At 46.0% G+C, this 19,685-nt stretch overlaps 1 protein-coding gene across 1 annotated transcript in view; it reads left to right on the top strand.

Moving 5' to 3' along the window:
- The window catches only part of CNTNAP2 (contactin associated protein 2), a 2,220,467-nt gene that overhangs the window by 1,954,355 nt on the left and 246,427 nt on the right, over window positions 1-19,685 (top strand). Inside the window, exon 18 of the mRNA XM_070460949.1 lies at window positions 13,897-14,115. Coding sequence (XP_070317050.1) covers window positions 13,897-14,115 — 219 coding nt within the window. The remainder of the gene's footprint in view (window positions 1-13,896; window positions 14,116-19,685) is intronic.

Below are 19,685 nucleotides of genomic sequence, written 5' to 3'. Positions count from 1 at the left end.
TTTTAAATTCCCTCTAATTGTCTATATTTAAATGAAATTTCATTCTTTGCATTTTGATTAGTCTCTCTGATTAAATACTGGCTAAAATTATAGAATAGAGTAGCTTAAAATGTCACCAACCTTTGCAAGAACAGTGAGAAATGATCAGATTGTAGCTTTTAAAAGTTACACAGTGTTTGTTTACTGTTGAATGATTTAAAAATCCAGAGAAGCAAAAAGAATAACCCAACAAAATCAACTATACTCTCAAATTCTGACATATGTAACACCACTTTTTTGATATCCACATTTCCACACATTTTTCTATGCGCTTATATATAATTTTTTACAAAAAGACGATCATAATAGTACATACTGTTTGTAACATATTTGTTTCAAGTAACAGCATTTTAGAAACACATATCCATGCCCTTTTTTTCTGTTATAATTTATTACAAGATATTGAACATAGTTTCCTGTGCTATACAGTAGGACCCTGTTGCTGTTTTTATTTATTTATTTATTTAATTGGAGGATAATAACTTTACAGTATTGTGATGTTTTTCACCACACATCAACTCCACGTCATTTGTTTTTTTTAAACTCTGCCACAGTGATTGTTTTTTCACCTGAGGGCAGAGACCATCAGAACTCCCAAGAGAGCATGTATAATTTTGACCATAATTTTATATTTACAAAACAAAACAGGAAAGCTTTGATTTTGTTATACATCCTATAGAACATAACACAAAAGCATTCTTATTGGCTCGTAGGGTGTTTATCTGAGATCTTCAGGGCTCTGTTTTTTGGTCCATCAGCCTCTTACATCTGGTCATATCAGTGTCAGGAGATGACAATTCAGATTACTACATCAACAAATGGGGGCAAGGCTTAAAAGAAAGAACTGGGAAATATGGTGCCTCAATTGCCTGTTGCTCCATTTAGCTAATTATCCTCTATTGTTGGGCTTCACTTTGAGAAGACAATATGATCTACTGGCTTCCTATTACTAATTCTCAAACCATCATACCAGTGCATACCTAGAGTAGGTAGTACATTGTTGCTATTTCAGTCTTGCTCACATACCCAGCACAGCAGCAGGGCAGGCTGGAATGATGCAAGTGGAAGACCTCATTCAGGAAAGCCACACGAGGATGTACCCTGCAGGCATCCCTCCTAAAGGATGACCTATTCCCAAGGCTCTTACATCCACTCACCCTGTTTTCAGACCAACTGGGGCAGAGGCTGGCAAGTAGCTCAAGCCCACCCACAACTGTTCTCTCATAAAGGAGCTCTCGAGACATAATGATCCATTCCTTAATCAAATCAAGAGAAAAGTAAACATGCTTGTCTGAACTTTGTACAAATTGGCCCTTAAAAATATTCTCACGTGTTTTATATGTACAGTCTTTAGGGAGGCAAAATATTTGTTTATGTAGGCTGATCAAGAAAGTTGTCTTTTTAGCTATTATGACCATAAATAAGAGAAAAGGAAGAGACTGATGGTGACTCACTTTTGTTATTTAACATTATGCATTTTCATGGGATGCTTTGTTCGGGTAGAAACTGGCTGGCCCAACCACAGGCGATACTGTGATGTCCTATCATTTTCCAGAGGTGGAAATACATGACCTCAGGGGTCTATTGACTCTTCTACAATGTTAATTGGGCATTTCTCCTAGGATGCGCTCAACCTTGAGATTCTAAGATACTATATTTTTAGTATTCCACAAGATTCCTCATTTCTAATATTCATTACTAAATAGAAGATAAGAACAAATGGAAGTAATTGTAGCTAGAGAAAAACCTTTCAGATAATTTTGATCTTTCACAAAGATTCCAAGGCACATTTACAGAAGTCTTTCACATTTTAAGAAAGTTGTTATGTAGAAAGAAAGTGAATCTCCCCTCCTGCCATCTCTCTCTGCTGACCCCTTGACATGGTTTCACTTTTTCTCCATTATTTGCCTGGTACTCCAAAGACTGTAACTGAAGTGCATCTGGTGTTGTCGTGGAAAACAGAATAAATCTCTGGTTTGCATTCTGAGTTTATAGCATGTAGAATATAGAATCTTCATGTGGCGTTTTTCCCCCTCATTAGAGAAGTCTTGTCTGAAATCATACCAAGCTGGCATCGAAAGAGTCTGCTCGATAGGAAACAATTTGTTGTAGAACAGAGAGACAGAAACCTTGTCCGTGGTGTGACCTATCGTCTGGGCTAGAGCTCAGCTGTGGCAACCGGAAGCAGGCTGTTTTCCATCTGATAGGCTTGTTCACAGCTCTCATCAGCAGGCATGCACCTTGCAAAGCCTCATCCTTTTCTCCTTTGGCCTTTCTGCCTTTAGCTTTTACTCATGCTGTGTCCTTGCTCCTTGGAAGAAAAGTTATGACAAACCTAGACAGAATATTAAAAAGCAGAGACATCACTTTGCCAACAATGATTCGTATAGTCAAACCTATGATTTTTCCAGTGGTCATGTATGGATGTGAGAGTTGGACCATAAAGAAGGCTAAGTGCCAAAGAACTGATGCTTTCAAACTGTGGTGCTGGAGAAGACTCTGAGAGTCCCTTGGACAGGAAGATCAAACCAGTCCATCCTAAAGGAAATCAACCCTGAATATTCATTGGAAGGACTGATGCTGAAGCTCAAGCTCTAATACTTTGACCACCTGATGTGAACAGTCAACTCAGTGGAAAAGACCCTGATGCTGGGAAAGATTGAGGGCAGGAGGAGAAGGGGACAACAGAGGATAAGATGGTTGGATGGCGTCACTGATTCAATGGACTTCACCACAGAGAAGCCTGGTTTGTTGCAGTTCATGAGGTTACAAAGAGTTGGACATGACTGAGTGACTGTACAACAACATGATATGTCCACATAAACATAGTCATCCATAGCTCAGTCATTTATAAATTATAATTGATTAACTGACTGGTATGGTATCTCCTTATAAGCTTCAGCTTGGTCCATGTTAACACCTGTGAACTTCTTTCTGATTCAAGCTGTTTTTGCATCCGGTTGTTGGCTATCAAATCCCACATTCCATTCTTTTTGAACTCTCCATCACCAAATATCTCAGTAAACCTACTCTCTTGGACATCACCTGAAACCAGCCCCATAAATCACCCCTGGTCCTCCATGAAAGCACACTCCCTCCGTTGAATCGTTCCCATTTTGCTGCACAACTTGATCTTGATCAAGAGAGACACTTCTTTGACATCCATCCCCTCTTTGATCCACTCTCCTCTCCATCTCCGGAGAATCCTCAGGCATCCAGTTTTGTGGTTTCTCTCCTGCAGCTTCTACATTTCCTTTCATCACAAATATTATCTCCCCACCATCACCATCTGGGACTTCCATTTATCCCTCCAAACTGGCACTCTCTGCCCAGCAGAGAAGTCCCTGCTGATTCCAAACATGGGGGTATTTAAACCCTGACTACATGTCCCTTACTGAGGATAGGGGCTGTTTCAAGCCACATGTCCTTTTGGAAAGCTTTTTGTCTTTTTCCTTTTTATATCATATAGGTCCATTAATATTCAAGAAGTTATCCTCAGAAGTTAGTTAAATGCATGGAGAAAGCTAAAATTAGAAAGGCTTTGCATTTTAAAGACTGCTCTCTGTTTTTGCATGGCCAGTGGTAACTCCCTTCTGTTTCCTTTTCTCTATGGATGCCTTTGTTTGTGAAGTTATTTTTTAACCATAATGAAAGGCTTAAAGGCCAAAATACATAAAGAGAAAGATCTCTCATACTCAGGAGGTTATCAAGATACCAGAGGTTTAAAAATTAGTTCAGCGCATTGATTCTTAAGCTCCAGGCATTTCCTTGAAGAATTTCCAAAAGACTTCAAATAATTTTTTTCCTTGCCAGTGTTCATGTTCAGATGTGTTTAACACTGAGATTTTGGGTGTGAATATGCATATTTGGCTCTAGAAATTTCCATACTCACAAACTAAGACTCTAGTAAAGATTAGTAGGGTTTATTTCCTGCAGGATATGAAAACCAGTACAGTACAAGTAGAAAAATAGAAGCTCAATGGTTAGTTACAACTGGATGTGAACATCTTACAGACTCAATTTCCTTATGTAGGCAGTGAAGGTAAGCTTGGAAGTTGGACTTCACTCTTGGACATCTGTCAGCCTTAACACTGATGGATTGGATTATATGCTTCAAAACTGAAGTGACCATTTTCCCAGAGAATTGGACCAACTGCAGAGTTGGAAGGACCACAGCACACACAAAATTGCACACACTCCTGACACCACTACAAGTTCAGGGGGTCTCCCAAACCAGGCTCAGGTTCAGTGATTCTCTAGAAGGACTCACAGAACTCACTGAAAGCTGCTCAACTCATGTGTATGGTTATTACAGGGAAAGACTTGATTAGAGCCAGACCAGAAAAAGTGCAGGGAGGGCACAGACCAGGAGAAGCCCCAGGGGCCAAGCCCCGAGGTGTGCTTTTCCTGTGGAGTCATGGACACTTTGCTTTCCCGGAATTGGTTGCGCCAGTACGCATGGGGTCCTGCCAACCAGGGCAGATTCCCCAAGCATCGGTGTTCAGAGTCTCTGTTCAGGCTCCATTACCCAGGAATGGTCCACTGCCCACATGGCCAACCTCAGTCTCCAGCCCCTCCAGGGACGGAACTATGTGATCCAAACCCCCATTATCACATCATTGGTCTATCTGGAGTGGTCAGCCTCCACCCTAAACACTATCTGGCAAGGTCCCCACCCCAGATACTGTGTGGTAAGGCCAGCCATCACCCAAATCACATTGTTAGGCTATCTGGCATGACCCGAGGCCCCCAGGCAGACAGGGGCACCCCACCAGGCATAACACTCCAAGGCTTTAGATACTATCTGCCTGAAGCCAAGGGCAAATCCAGACCCCTCCTTGGGCAAAATTACTATCTGCCTAAAGCCAAGGGCAAAGTCCAGACCCCTCCTTGGACAAATTTAAAGTCTTTATAGTTTGAAAATCTCTTGATGACAAGGAAGCAAAAGATTCCTAGGACCTGCCTACTGGAATCAAACTTGGCAACCCTAGTGTTGAAAGTAGTGTTCCAGGACCACCTGCATCAGAGTCACCTGGCATTAGCAAACCACAGACTCCCAGGTGGCCCTAGTGGTAAATTACAAATCCAACTGCCAATGCAGAAAACATCAGAGATGTGGGTTCCATCCCTGGGTCAGGAAGATCCCCTGGAGAAGGAAATGGCAACCCACTCCGGTATTCTTGCCTGGAGAATCCCCATGGACAGAGGAGCCTAGCAGGCTACAGTCCATGTCGGACATGACTGAAGCACCTGAACACACACACACACACACACAGCCCCACCCCAGCCTACTAAGTGAGAGGAGCCTTGAAATATTCATTAGGCATGTTTCTTTTCTTTAGCAGTTTCTTATGGAGGCCAAAATTTGAAAAACGTAATTATGATTCCAGGTCCTTGTTCCTAACGGTAGAGTGAAAATAGCACAAGATGTGGAAATGAATGAAAACTCTGCTACTGGCTCCATGACAGCTTATCTTGGGCGAGTCTTTGTTCCCCAAACATTACGTTTGGGAACAACATTTGGAACACTGTGTTTCAAACAGATGTGACTCATATATCAAGTTCCTAGACTGAGAAATATACATCATGTTACTGTATGATCTCAGGGAAGATGCTTATAGAATTATAACATGGCATTCCTTATATATGCTAGTGTGTTAAGTTATGGTTTGCCTTAGGAAAATGCAGGGAGTTCTTTTTTTCAGAGTAACTACCTAATTGTTATTGAATGGCAAGAGTGTTACTCTCCATTCATAAATTGTCGAGTGCTTACCCTGTGTCAAGCATTGTTCTAGGCTATGAGCAAAAAGGAACAAAATGGGAAATAGCTTCTCTGCTTTCATGAGGCCAAGAGCACATATATATTGTGCCAGATGCAGATACATGCTATGTCCATCCAAAAAGTTAGGATAAAGGGGGAAAGGCAGCTAAAGGATAGGATGTGAGTGGGGGAGATGCTATTTAACATAGAATGTTTAGGGAAGGAATTTCTAAAATTCGGGCTATACACAGAGGGGTGTAAAAACAGCCATAGAGTTATTGGGTCAAGAGACCAGTAAGTGTTTAGGAGCTGAGAGGAGAACACTGTCATGAAGTAATAACGGAGAAAGCCTTAAGTGATGGGGTTGCAGAAAGACTAACAGGAGCAGACACAGGTGAAGAGCACAGATACAGCTCTTTCAAGGACTTTGGCAACAACACAGAACAAAGGAATGGGATGGAAGGACGAGAGGAGGGTTGTATAGTGGTGGTGGCGGCTGTTAGCATTAGAGGCGTGTTGGTACGTTCATGTGGAATGATCCAATAGAGTACAAATGATAGAGGCTATACGGGGAGTGGGGAGTTGCCGGAAAGATGCCCTGGAGCAGGCAGGGAAGAATGGCAGCCAGTGTGCGGTGGGGCACCTGGCCTTGGACGGAGCACCGGTGTTCTCTTTAGTTCTTGCTCCTCTCTGATCCTCTCTGATCACCTCTCTGATCCCCACGGGGACCTCATTTCAGCCTCCCTGCACCTTCTCATACCCTCTCCTCTTGCCTAAATTAGTTTGCCTCCTAATGGACACATAGCCCTTTCTTCATGGAAAGGAAAAAGAAAGCAGAAACTATATTTATAACATTCTCCACTCACAGAGTGAGGCTAACATGTCCACTCTGCGGGTTACCAGTTTTGTTCCATGGATCCAATGAGATCTGGTGCAGAATAGCCCTTGAGAAGCTAGTCATCCTTGAAGTTCACTTTAGAAGGGAAAGAAATCGTCACCAGAATTCTAACTGTGCTGGCTGGTCTTCTCAGCATGCTGACTTTGTGTACCTTCCCTGGTCTTTTTACCCATTCTGTACTGAGTGACCAATTTTTTCTGCTGCTTCCCAATAACACTTTGAGTCTAATGTGTCTGAAGGTTACATCACCTGCTGGCAGAACCCAGAGTCCAAAAGTCTACTCTTCTGGACAGTTGTTAAATTCGTCTCTCAATACATTAAGCCTGGAGTGATTTGTTTGAGAAAAACGCATGATGAGTTAGAATGAGAGCGAATAGTGCCACCTGCTGGAATTATACTTGAAGAAGGGGAGGGGAGACAATCTCTGTTAATACTAAGAGCCCTCCATGGTTTTGTCCCATTTGTTACTATGTCACTCAAATGCAGTCATGATCCAGATGTGATCAAAGACAATTTCTGCCATCTATGCTTGTTTCTAATGCCCATATACCACCTTGTGCATTTCTTTTTCAACATCTCTCTTTTCTCCCTGTAGCGTTCTGATATGTATAACTGCCTGTAAGATTACCAGGGCTTCCCTGATAGCTCAGCTGGTAAAGAAGCCACCTGCAATGCAGGAAACCCTGATTCAATTCCTGGGTCAGGAAGATCCACCAGAGAAGGGATAGGCTACGCACTCCGGTATTCTTGGGCTTCCCTGACGGTTCAGACAGCAAAGAATCAGTGCAGGAGACCTGGGTTCAAACCTTGGATTGGGAAAATACCCTGGAGAAGGGAACAGCTACCCACTCCAGTATTCTTGCCTGGAGAATTCCATGGAGAGAGGAGCCTGGCTGGGTATAGTCTACGGGGTTGCAAAGAGTTGGAGACGACTGAGCAACTTTCACTTATCAGTAAGATCAACTCTATTTCATTGTTTCTCTTAGAATCTCTTGGAAATTAGATCATAGAATGTTCACATTCAAAGGGAACTTAGAGCTTGTCAATATGTTTTCAAACACGTTTTGGACACAGAAACTCTTGGGAAACTATAGATGTAATTCCCCTTTCAGACACCAATAGACTGAACCCAAATAGCATATTAAAAAGCAGAGACATTACTTTGCCAACAAAGGTCTGTCTGGTCAAGGCTATGGTTTTTCCAGTGATCATGTATGGACGTGAGAGTTGGACTGTGAAGAAAGCTGAGCGCCGAAAAATTGATGCTTTTGAACTATGGTGTTGGAGAAGACTCTTGAGAGTCCCTTGGACTGCAAGGAGATCCAACGAGTCCAGCCTAAAAGAGATCACTCCAGGGTGTTCATTGGAAGGACTGATGCTGAAGCTGAAACTCCAATACTTTGGCCACCTCATGCGAAGAGTTGACTCTTTGGAAAAGACCCTGATGCGGGGAGGGATTGGGGGCAGGAGGAGAAGGGGACGACAGAGGATGAGATGGCTGGATGGCATCACCGACTCGATGGGCATGAGTTTGAGTAAACTCCAGGAGTTTGTGATGGACAGGGAGGCCTGGTGTGCTGCGATTCATGGGGTCGCAAAGAGTCGGACACGACTGAGCAACTGAACTGAACTGAACTGAAAAAGGTGAGAAGGCAGAGTGAAGACTGGACCTCATAAATCCTGACTGCTAAACCATTCTCTGTATCAGTTAAGATGCTTCCAGCTGCAACACAGATGGCTTTAGCAATAATGGACATCTCACATAAGAAGCCTTGAGGGGCTCCAGGAACACCTCAGGGGCTGAACGACGTCACCCAAGCCCAGCTTCATCCTGTTTCCCTCCCTGTTCTCCTCAGTCTGTCTGAGGTTTGCGAGGTGGCCCCACCAACACTGGGAACCACATCTCCACCCAAGATCAAGGAGTGAAAATGGATGACTCTCTCTGCTCTTATGAACTGGTAGATTTGTCTTCTAAAGGCTCCCCCTCCTGTCTTATTGGCCAGAGGAAATGAAAGGTCCCATCTTAAGTGCGTTACTGGCAAGGATCACAGCACTCTCTTGACTTGGAAAAATCCCGATTCACCAGCTGGGCCCGGGGTAGGGCCATCCATACATGAAGCTCAGAGTTGTGTGGAAGCACATGGCTTCCTGGGCAAAATCAGGTCGGCTCATGAAGGAAGAGGGTAGGGGAACGGCTAAGCGTCAGGCAGAATTCTCCGTGGGTCTCTCCCGTTTCTACTTGTCTTCTGAACAAGAGGCATTGTCAGCTTTGTCCATACCTTTGAAAGGGTGTGGGTGTAGCGGTCTTGGAAGATGATTGTCTTCCTCCAGAACAGAAGGTAGATTTATTTCCTGGCCGGGTTAATAAAGCTAATGTCTCTTCCCAGGGCAAACATTAAGCAGACTTGCCAGCAGCCCCTCTAAAACTTAGGGGTTTCCTGAGGTCAGAGTGCAACGGCTAGCTGAGCAACACCCCCCTCTGGACTGCTCCACGAGGCCCCACGGAAGCGGGGGCCCAGAGAAACCAAGGCGGACGGACGCTCCTGTTACCTGCTGCCCCATGAGGAATACAGCGCTTTGCCTCTGACCCAGCTCCCTGTCTTCCGTCCGCATCTACAAAATGATGGCAGGCCAACTTGTAAGCTTGGAAGCAAGTTGCTCCCCAGTTTTCCTGACACCAACAGAAAGGCAACCATGTGTGTTTGCTGCAGTGTTCTTTCTAAAGAGCCTCCCTAGAAACGCCCAACTCTCAAATACTTATTTCTGGAAATAAGAATAGTTTCAAGATGTCAGAAATCCCTTTTCCACAGGCAGAAACAGGGCAACCCTTCAGTCTCCAACTGGAGACACACGTTAAGTGAGGATGGTGTCGTTGGCCATGGTGTCCTTTACGCTGTCTCCCTTTCATTCACTGGCTGACTGTCTCTGTAATTATCTTTTTTAAAATGTCAGCTCCTCTCACCCAGAAGACCAAGAGCAATCAGCTGCAAACTGAACTTTCGAAGCTTTTAAAACACACTTGTCGTTCGGTAGGGAGATGGGATTTCTCAAAGGCAGTGTCAGGGGAGCTGATGCTGAATGACAGACGAAGGAACTCTTTCCTTTACTCTCACGTGGGGTCTCGCGGCCCCTTCCTCAGGAAGCACCGCAGGGAAGTGGGATGGGCTGAAACCGCCAATGTTTCTTCAATGAAGCCTGGATGGAGGCTCTTTGAGGAGGATCTGTCCTCAGTTTTTCCACTAGTCATGCGCGGATGTGAGAATTGGACTATAAGGAAGGCTGAGCACAGAAGAATTGATGCTTTCAAATTGTAGTGCTGGAGAAGATTCTTGAGAGTCCTTTGGACTGCAAGAAGATGAAGCCAGTCGATCCTAAGGAAAATCAATCCTGAATAGTCATTGGAAGGACTGATGCTGAAGCTGAATGTGAAAAGCTGACTCATTGGAGAAGACCCTGATGCTGGGAGAGATTGAGGGCAGGAGGAGACAGGGTTGACCGAGGATGAGATGGTTGGATGGCATCATCCACTCAATGGAGATGAGTTTGAGCAAACTCCAGGAGATGGTAAAAGACAGGGAAGCCTGGCATGCTGCAGTCCATGGGGTCACAAAGAGTCAGACACGACTGAGCAACTGAACAACGAGGACTATTCTCAGAGTCCCTTTTACTGCACCCAGTTGGGGAGAGGGGACTAAGCTATAGTGGACTCCTGGGGACCTTCTCTCCTTCTCTAGAGGGAAGTGTTGATGTTAAGAAGACCGTGGTCCAGAGGCAGAAACAGGGGATCCAGTGTGACAAGCAGAGAGGGAAGCAGGGGTAATTTCCTGGTAGCTGTGGTCCTCAGGGTTTCTCCTAATGGTGACAACTCAAAGACCTGAACAAAAACCCGTCATAGCAGGAGGAGGGGAGTGGAGAAAATTAGAGCAGCATCAGTCCCTCCAAGTCAAACCTTAGGGCTCAACTCAATTTATCCCTACATTGTATTTCCCTGATGGCTGCTGATGCCTTTTGAAATGAAACCATCTTTCCTACTTAGCTTGGAAAGCCTTGTTCTCTGGCTGTTCTGACAACTTACATTTAAAAAATGCATCTGCTAAAACACAGCACTGCAAGAACAGAACAAATTCAATCTTAAAACCTGAGGTTACATTTTTCCCATCGACTCACGCCAGAAATTCAGGGGAAGATCATTCCGTCCATGAGTCTCGTGATCGTTGACCTGCATTCTCATCATAACTTGCATAGAAACCTTGGTGAAGGTCCCTCCAGTGACCCCAAAAGGCAGGAGCCCCTAATTCAGAGAAGAAATGTCACAACACCCATGTGGCATCACCATGGGTGTTAAAATTAAAGTCCCCTTTCTAATGACATAAAGGAGCCAAATTCCCTGGTGCAATGAGGTTGATTACACTGAGTTCTGTGTCTAATGTCCCTGGAGCTCAATAGAGTAACTGCCTCCTCAGAGGGGCCTGACCCAGGGGTGGTGAACGGTCTAGATCCCAAGGGAATCTGGCCCACTGCGGTTTTTAAATTCGAAGTTTGATTGCTTGCAACATCATCTTAAAATGGTACCAGTGCAAAGCAGCTGAATTTTTCATTAGCCTGGGGGAGGAAAAATGACAGATATTTAATTAAACCGCTTGGCGATTCGTCAGAGGCATTATTGATAGATAGAGGCACCAAATCACTTTCTAAGCAAAGTTAGGCCCTCCAGTGATGTGGGGAATCTGTTCTGTCAGAAAGCATTCGCCAAGCTGAGGAGCTGGGATCCACATGCTGCCTTTCCATCACTCAGCCTTTAGGAAAAAAAAAAAATGTTTAAAAAAACGTGTTTATAAAGCACTCGGTGGTCACTGAGGAATTTAAAACCTAACATGTGAAGTAAGAAAGCTACTAACAATTGCAGTTACCAGCGCACCCTCCTAACCCATTTTTCCATTGTTGGAGGGTGATTTAATCGAGGAGGTTGACTGGGAGCAGACCTAGGAAAATAAAAAGAATGATTTGTGTGGTCAGTGCCGGAGGGGAAGTTATGAGAAGGACCCGGCATCCCAGATGGCGAGTGTTCAAGGTGTGCAGCAGGCGATTCCGGAAGGGGGTCTTCGGCAGGACCCACGCTGCCCTGGGCACAGCCCCAGGGGTCAGGAAGAGAGGCGGGTCAGCCTCACTGCCTGCACAGTTCCCAGCTCCCAAACTCTCCGGAGGAACTTTAAAGATTAGATTGAAAGTGAAAGCATTAGTGGCTCAGTCGTGTCCGACTCTTTGCGACCCCATGGACTGTAGCCCACCAGGCTCCTCTGTCCAGGGATTCTCCAGGCAAGAACACTGGAGCGGACTGCCATGCCCTCCTCCAGGGGACCTTCCCAGCCCAGAGATCTCGTTACCAAAAAAGTATGTGTGGGGGGTGGTCTGGCTGCCTGCCACTCATAAGCCAGTAAACAGGCCAGGTTGGTGGAAAGGCAAGTTTGCTTTATTTCAGATGCTGGCAACAAGGCGGGTAGGGTAGCAGACATCTGCCCAAAGGCTGACTTCCGCCCCCACCACAACACGCAGGGGGTGAGAGCTTTTACAGACAGAGTTGGGAGGTGGGGTTACATGCAGAAACAGCACAGTCATCTCTAACAGTCATCTTCAAACTGGTCATCAGTTGATTAGCATCATCTTGGTTGTTTTAGGTACAGTTAATCTTCAGTTCTGGGGTGCACTTGTTCCCATTTCTTTGCAGTCGATTCTCAGACTTGTGGCAGCTCAAGCCCTGGGTACAGTCTGATCATCACGTAGTTAACTTCTCCACCTGGGGTTTCGGTATCTCTAAGACAGCTCACAGGACGTGGCTCAGAATATCATCTACAGCCCTTGAGAAAGAACTAAAGGCCCTTGACCATGCTTAGTCACTACATCATTATTATTCATCTCCTTAGACTGTTTTCCTTTGTTTCAGCATTTCTCACTTCTCTGATTAAACTTATTCTTTAACTCAAGTTTTCCACTGACAGAGGACATGGTGGGGGGCAAGGACCATAGGGTCCTGCTCTGTTTCAGTCAAACTCAGGTGCCCTGCATTGCAGGCAGATTCTTTACTATCTGAGCCACCCAGAGAACCCCAACAATTAGATTAATGAAACATTTTTGCGAATTCCCCCAAAGCAATAGCTCTCGACTCTAGGTATATATTAATATTTTCCAGGAAGCTTTTGAAAAATACCAACACCTAACCCAGACCAGCTGAGTGGGAATCCCTGGGGATGGACCTGCACACAGGTGTGTTTCGTAAAGCGCTCGCGTGACTCTAAAGTGCAGCCAGGGCCACAAGTCACGTCCTAGGAGGCACTGAAGAGTCCCAGAGTAGGTCGAGTTGGAAGATCCCAGATTCTGGAAGCTGAGAAGCCTGGTTCAGATCCTGACTCCACTACTCACTAAATCTAAGAAACTCAACATAGACTTAAGTGTCCTAGGCTTCATTTCTTTATTTGGAAAGACTCAATGAGGGCAATTTCTTGGTAAAATAAGAAAAGGGATGTATACCTGGCCCCCAGTCCAAGCACACTTTCCTCCCCTTGGTTATAATTCATTAATGATGAATTGATGCTTTATCCCTCTTCCAAGAATTTCGCCTTAGACCACTGTATATAATAGCAAGTGACAGGTGTAGATTGCTTTCTCTATCTGCTTTGTTTTTCCTCTAGAAAAAATGAAAGTGAAGTCACTCAGTCATGTCTGACTCTTTGTCACCCCAATGGACACCAATGGAGCCTATCATGCTCCTCCGTCCATGGAATTTTCCAGGCAAGAGTACTGGAGTGGGTTGCCATTTCCTTCTCCAGAGGATCTTTCCCACCCAGGGATCGAACCCAGGTCTCCCGCATTGTAGGCAGACGCTTTACCTTCTGAACCACCAGGGAAGCCTTAAGCTTTAAAACTATTTGGTATCTGGGAGAGAATACTGCTTCCCAGGTGGCGCTAGTGGTAAAGAACCCACCTGCCAATGCAGGAGACGCAGTTTCGATCCCTAGGTCAGGAAGATCCCCTGGAGGAAGGGATGGCAACCCACTCCAATATTCTTGCCTGGGAAATCCATGGACAGGGGAGCCTGGTGGGCTACAGCGCTTGGGGCCGCAAAGGACACGACTGAGCGACTTGGCACTCCGGCGTGCGTGCAGGGAATACTCATGTGGCTCTCCTGTCTCTGTTCCTCCAGCTGCCACGGAAGTGTCCTTTTCATTTGACGTCGGGAACGGGCCAGTGGAGATGGTGGTGAGGTCACCCACCCCACTCAACGATGACCAGTGGCATCGGGTCACCGCGGAGAGGAACGTCAAGCAGGCCAGCCTGCAGGTGGACCGGCTGCCACAGCAGGTCCGCAAGGCCCCGACGGAGGGCCACACCCGCCTGGAGCTGTACAGCCAGCTGTTTGTGGGTGAGTGATGGGACACGCCGCTCACCTCGGGGAGAGGAAAACCGCCTATAGAGGTTCTGATGGAGATTTTTCTAAAAGTGCCTTTGCGTCTTGTGGGCTCCTCTGAGACAATGGGAGACAAGCAAGGGACAGGACGCAGGAGCCCTCAATCTGGTGTCACTCTGCTTTCTGGAAGTCACAGTCCTCATCTACAAGATGATAGGGTGCCTATGGTTTCTCTGAGGTCCCTGATCTGTGCAGTTTTAGGTTTATAGTTTTAGACCTTCACTGAAGTCACTATAGTCCATAGAGTCAAAGCTGTGATCTTTCCAATAGTCATGTATGGATGTGAGAGTTGGACCATGAAGAAAGCTGGGCACCGAAGAATTGATGCTTTTGAATTACGGTGCTGGGGAAGACTGTTGAGAGTCCCTTGGACTGCAAGGAGATCCAACCAGTCCATCCTAAAGAAAAACAACCCTGAATATTCATTGAAAGGACTGACGCCGAAGCTGAAGCTCCCATATTTCGGCCACCTGATGCTAACAGACGGCTCACTGGAAAAGACCCTGAAGCCGGGAAAGATTGAAGTCGAAAGGAGAAGAGGGCAGCACAGGAGGAGATGGTTGGATGGCATCACCGACTCAATGGACGTGAACTTGGACAAAGTCTGGGAGATAGTGAGGGACAGGGGGACCTGGTTTGCTGCATTCCATGGGATCGCAAAGAGTTGGGCATGACTTAGCAACTGAACAACAACAATTCCTTAAGTGATTTAGAGCACTCGTAACTGTGTAAAAGGAAGGATGCACAAAAGGGGAGGAGTGACGTAATGGGCTCCGTAAGTTCAGGTTTGCTTGAAATGAGAAGTAGAAATCCGCTCCATTGTCTGCCCAGCCTCAAAGTTCTAGGCAGAGGGAGATGGAGCCTTCTCCTTACACAGCATCTTCCCACAGAGGAAAGAGATCAACACGGAGAAGAAACTCAACCAGAGCAAAAAGTAAAGCACCCTTTGCAGGAAGTGGCTCCAGCCCCACAGTCTGGGCTCTGCTTCTGACACTTTCTAACTGAACCTAACATTACTTCCAAGCTATAACACCTGTGTCCATGGTTAGTGAGATCTTAAATTTTATTTTCCAGAATACTAATACCTTAGGCAATTTGCTAACCTTCCTCCGTTGGTTGCAAAGAAAGCAAGTTTGGCTGCCATGCCACCTTAGACCTCCCCTCTGGGTGTGTGGGTGTTTGCTGGTCAAGTCAGTCGGCTGTGGTGGTCTCAGACCCAGTAAGGCAGAGGTGACCTGCCACTGGGGCTCTTAGGCAGTGGAGGTAAGAGTCCCCACGGTGTCATTCGTAATTATGGTGGGATGCTTGAAGAATGTTAGAAAGCCACAAGAAGACAGGTGAAAGTAGGTGTCCACTCCTTGGTGAAACATTGGTAAACTGGAAAAGTGTGAGCTTAGTCAGTCAGCTCTGGAAGTAAGACTGACTTGAGAACAAGCCATTTGAATTTTTTTATTGTGGTAAAAGTCACATAATATAAAATATACTATTTTAACCATATTTAACTGCACAGTTCAGTAGCGCTAAGTACATTCACATTGTTGTACAATTCTCACTATCATCCATCTTCTGAACTCTTCACCCTCCGAAACTGAAACTCTGTGCCCGTTAAAGTAACTCTCCATCCCCTCTCCCCACCCCACTCCCAGCCCCTGGCATCTACCAGTGTGCTTTCTGATTCTATGAATTTGACTGTTCTAGGCACCTTATATAAGTGGAATCAAACAGTATTTGTCTGCATCTACCGTATACTGGAATGCATTTTTTATTAGCATTGGAATGCATTTTAAGGTTAACTTAATATATGTCCTACAAACAGATTGGACCTCTGTCTTCTTTTACCTCTGTGCTTTATAGCTGGTTCTCATTAGTTATCTATTTTATCCATAATAGCGACTTAGCAGCAGCAGCAGCAGCGGTGTACATATATGGGCTTCCCAGGTGGCCCAGTGGTAAAGAATCCACCTGCCAAGCAGGAGACACAAGAGATGAGGGTTTGGTCCCTGGATCGGGAAGGTCTCTTGGAGTAGGAAATGGCAACACACTCTATATGTCAGTCCCAATCTCCCAACTCATCCAACCCCCTTCCCCTGCGTGGTGTATATATTTGTTCTCTATGTTTGTGTCTCTATTTCTGCTTTGCAAATAGGTTCATCCATACTATTTTTTCTAAATTCCACATATATGCATTAATATTATTAAATACCAGGTCCACAAATTCCTGCTGAATACTGTGAGCAAATCTCCCCTTATCAATACCTCTTGGCCAGATCACGTAGACGTAAGTCTCTTCCTAAACCCTGCTCATCCCAGGCATGCTGGGTAGATTCTACTTGGTTATCATTATAACAGATGACCCTAATGGACCCAGGTTCTCATTTTTCTGAGATAACTTTGGATGCAGAGGTCCAATTTTACTTTTATCTCTGTCTACTGACTATAGTTATCTCCAACATTTTTGGAGACTAAGCAAAATTGTAAAATGAAGAAGGTAGGGAGAGTATTTATTATAGCCTTGGAAAGAATTTTGATTCATTTCAATGAGATGACCAGAGACAGTTTATAAAAAGAGCAGAGGAGAGGACTGAGGTCAGAATTCAACAGAATACCTAAGTGTACAGGACAAACAGAAAAACAGCATCTCAGGAAGAAGAATGAGGAGGGATGAAAAGAGCAAGCAAGGAAAAGCCAGGAGAGCAGCTGTCACAGGGGGAGAGAGTTTCATGACATGGTTTGCTTATTACTGACAAATCATACCAAGTGCCATGCTTGAAATAGGGCTAAGAAAATATTCTTTGAGTTTAGCAATTATGAAACCACTGTTGACCTTGGAGAGAGAAAAGGTTCTCAGAAGTGGGCTGATGTGATGAGTCAGCAAGTTCCTTTCACTTGATGAGGAAGAGAAAGGTCCCCTGCCCCAGTTTCTAATTTCCTGTTATCTGAGATGTGGACGTGAGTCTCATCACCAAGACACAAGCTCATTGAGCCGGTATCAGAAACGCTCTTCAAGCCAGTATGAAAAACATCTTCTGCAATAGAAGTCTACCCCAGGGGACGTGGGAGGGGGCTTGTTTTCAGAAAATAACAAATTCAACAGCTATGAAATTCTGGAGCCAGTTACCCCAAGACTATTCAATAGGGATTCAGATAACCGGAAGCGGTTCTCAGTTCAGCTCTAATAACAAGAGTTATCACTTTTCCTCTTTTTCATCTAATAAAAATCTCCTTTTTCACCCAATCAAGGCGTTGGATTTGCTGCTTTCCAAACTTTCTTCTAACTTTTACCATTTAAGATTATGTGTTAAGAAGTGGTTTGAAAAGGTCTGAGTTGCCAATCACTCATAACATAACTGAGAAAGCTTCATAACTGAGTTGTGATCACTCATAACAACCCCAACTCTGCCACTTAGCATCTGGAGACCACTGACAAGTTAGCCAGTATCTCCATCAGATAGGAAGATGAGCCTGTCAGGTGAGATGAGCCTGTGCATGCTAAGCGCACCATGGCGTACCCAGCTCAGAGCCAGCACTCATTAGCTGGGAGGTGTCTCACCACCCTTCCCTCGACCTTTCACTCCCTTAGCTTTCTCCGTCCACTGTGTCACGTTCACCCCCTCCTACAGGGCTCGCTTCCAACTGGCTTGTTTCTTCCCACCCCAAATACTCACCTGGGATCTCTTCAACCCGCCAGCCCTGAAGGGAAGTTCATGGGCTAGATGCCCCTTGATATCCAAAATCAGTCTTCAGCCGCTCCACTCACCTGCCACAGTGGCCACAGAGCAGCTAGCCAGGGCACAGGAATTTTCTCACCAAGATGGTGAGTGAACGTCCACCTGCCAACATCACCCAGCAACACTGTCTTCAGCAGAGACGTGACCGGAGCTGACCGAGGGCTTCTAGAGGTGGACAGGCATAAAGCTCAGCCTAGAGCTAAAACAGACCCAGGGTCATTCTTGGCTTTGGACCCAGAGTGGACTCCCAGGATGCCCACCCTCCACCCTCTGCCTTTGTTAACCAGAGCTGGGCTCCTGTCTCCTCTTCCACTGAAGAAACGAGGACACAGCTCTTATCACCCCGCCGGTAAGAGGTAACTAGAAGGTACCATGAAAAGCCGGTTAACACAAGTCGTTTGGAAGTTATGGGAATCCAGCTATGATGGTGGTTTAGTGAAAAGGTCATTTTAAAATGAAAAGTGATGCAGGGAAGAGAAGAGCGGTTGCTGGGATTTGTCTGAAAAGCACCGGAAGCTTTCTCGTGTCTTTGGTCCGCGATGAACAAGTAGCCTGAGATGCGTTCCCGCGTGAACCACGAGAGGCTCAGACCTGCAGCCTCCACGCAGCCACAGGCCAGATTTTACCCGGTGGGTGGAGAAGCGCAGACACACTCGAGGTCATTATCTAAGTACAAACAACACCAGGCTGCAATGAGCCCAGGTTGGCAGAGAGACCTGCCAGTGAGCCCGGAGTCCTGGCCGCCGAAGCTGCAGCGGCCGGGCTGGAAGGGAACAGGGGTCTGGCGGACCCTCAGCCTGGAGCCCGGCGGCCGGCCTGGGGCAGGGTCAGCGTGAGCCTTCGGGGACAGGCGAATGGGCTCGCTGGGATCGGCAGGGCTGGTGCAGGAGTATGCAACAAAATCCACCCAGGCCAGAGTGTGGGACTGTGCTCGGCAGTGGTTTAAGGAGAAGGCCAGCTTTCAGGAGAGCTGGAGGCTCCAGGGGGGTGTCAAGCTGCTCCTAAGGACTCCTTGAGTAGGATGGTTGGTGGTGGTGGTGGAGTCGCTAAGTCGTGTCTGACTCTTGCGACCCCGTGGACTGTAGCCTGCCAGGCTCCTCTGTCCATGGTTAGGTCCTCTTAACTATGACAGATGTTCGGGCCCAACTCATTTGACTCTGGCCTCTTCTGATATCTCTCTGGAAGATAAAGGGGGCCAAGCCTTTTGTGCAAGATGTCACCCCAAAAGAAGCTGGGAAATAGTCCTCCATCCTTCAGGATCCTCTGTGCTGCCGGGGGCCCGGCCCGCGTGCAATGGGAGAAGCACCATCTTTGGGAGGAAGTCCCGGCCCACGGGAGAAGGAGGCCTGCAGCCGCCTCTTCCTCTGCCAGACAGTGTGACCATCAGGAAAAGTTTCTCCCAAGAGACAGCTTGCGTTTATGGCAGAGTCGAGGTCTGTTAGATAGACTCATAAGCAAAGGGGACCAGCGTGCGAGGACCATTCTCTGGGCTACGCTTGGCGAGCAGCCCTGGACAACTGCCCACGCCCCTGAACCCAACAGTGTGGCTGGTTTGGTCAGCTGCTCCTCACATCCTCGGCATTTCAGACTCATGGCCGTCTGAAACTGGCAAGGTCACTGAGGGAAGTAAAGAGAAAATCAACATTTGTATGCAAGGGAGAAAAATGGAATTGAGTGTATGAAGTGCACTCAAATCTGTGTATGAATAAAATGGCTCTTTCTAGTATCTGAAAAGTATATGATAAAAAATATACAATCCAGAATGAAGGAATTAAAACACAGGAAAGACGTCAGTTG

Source organism: Odocoileus virginianus, chromosome 1 (assembly GCF_023699985.2).
Source record: "Odocoileus virginianus isolate 20LAN1187 ecotype Illinois chromosome 1, Ovbor_1.2, whole genome shotgun sequence".
In the NCBI taxonomy this organism is placed as follows: domain Eukaryota; kingdom Metazoa; phylum Chordata; class Mammalia; order Artiodactyla; family Cervidae; genus Odocoileus; species Odocoileus virginianus.
This window is presented reverse-complemented; position numbering and strand designations above follow the sequence as displayed.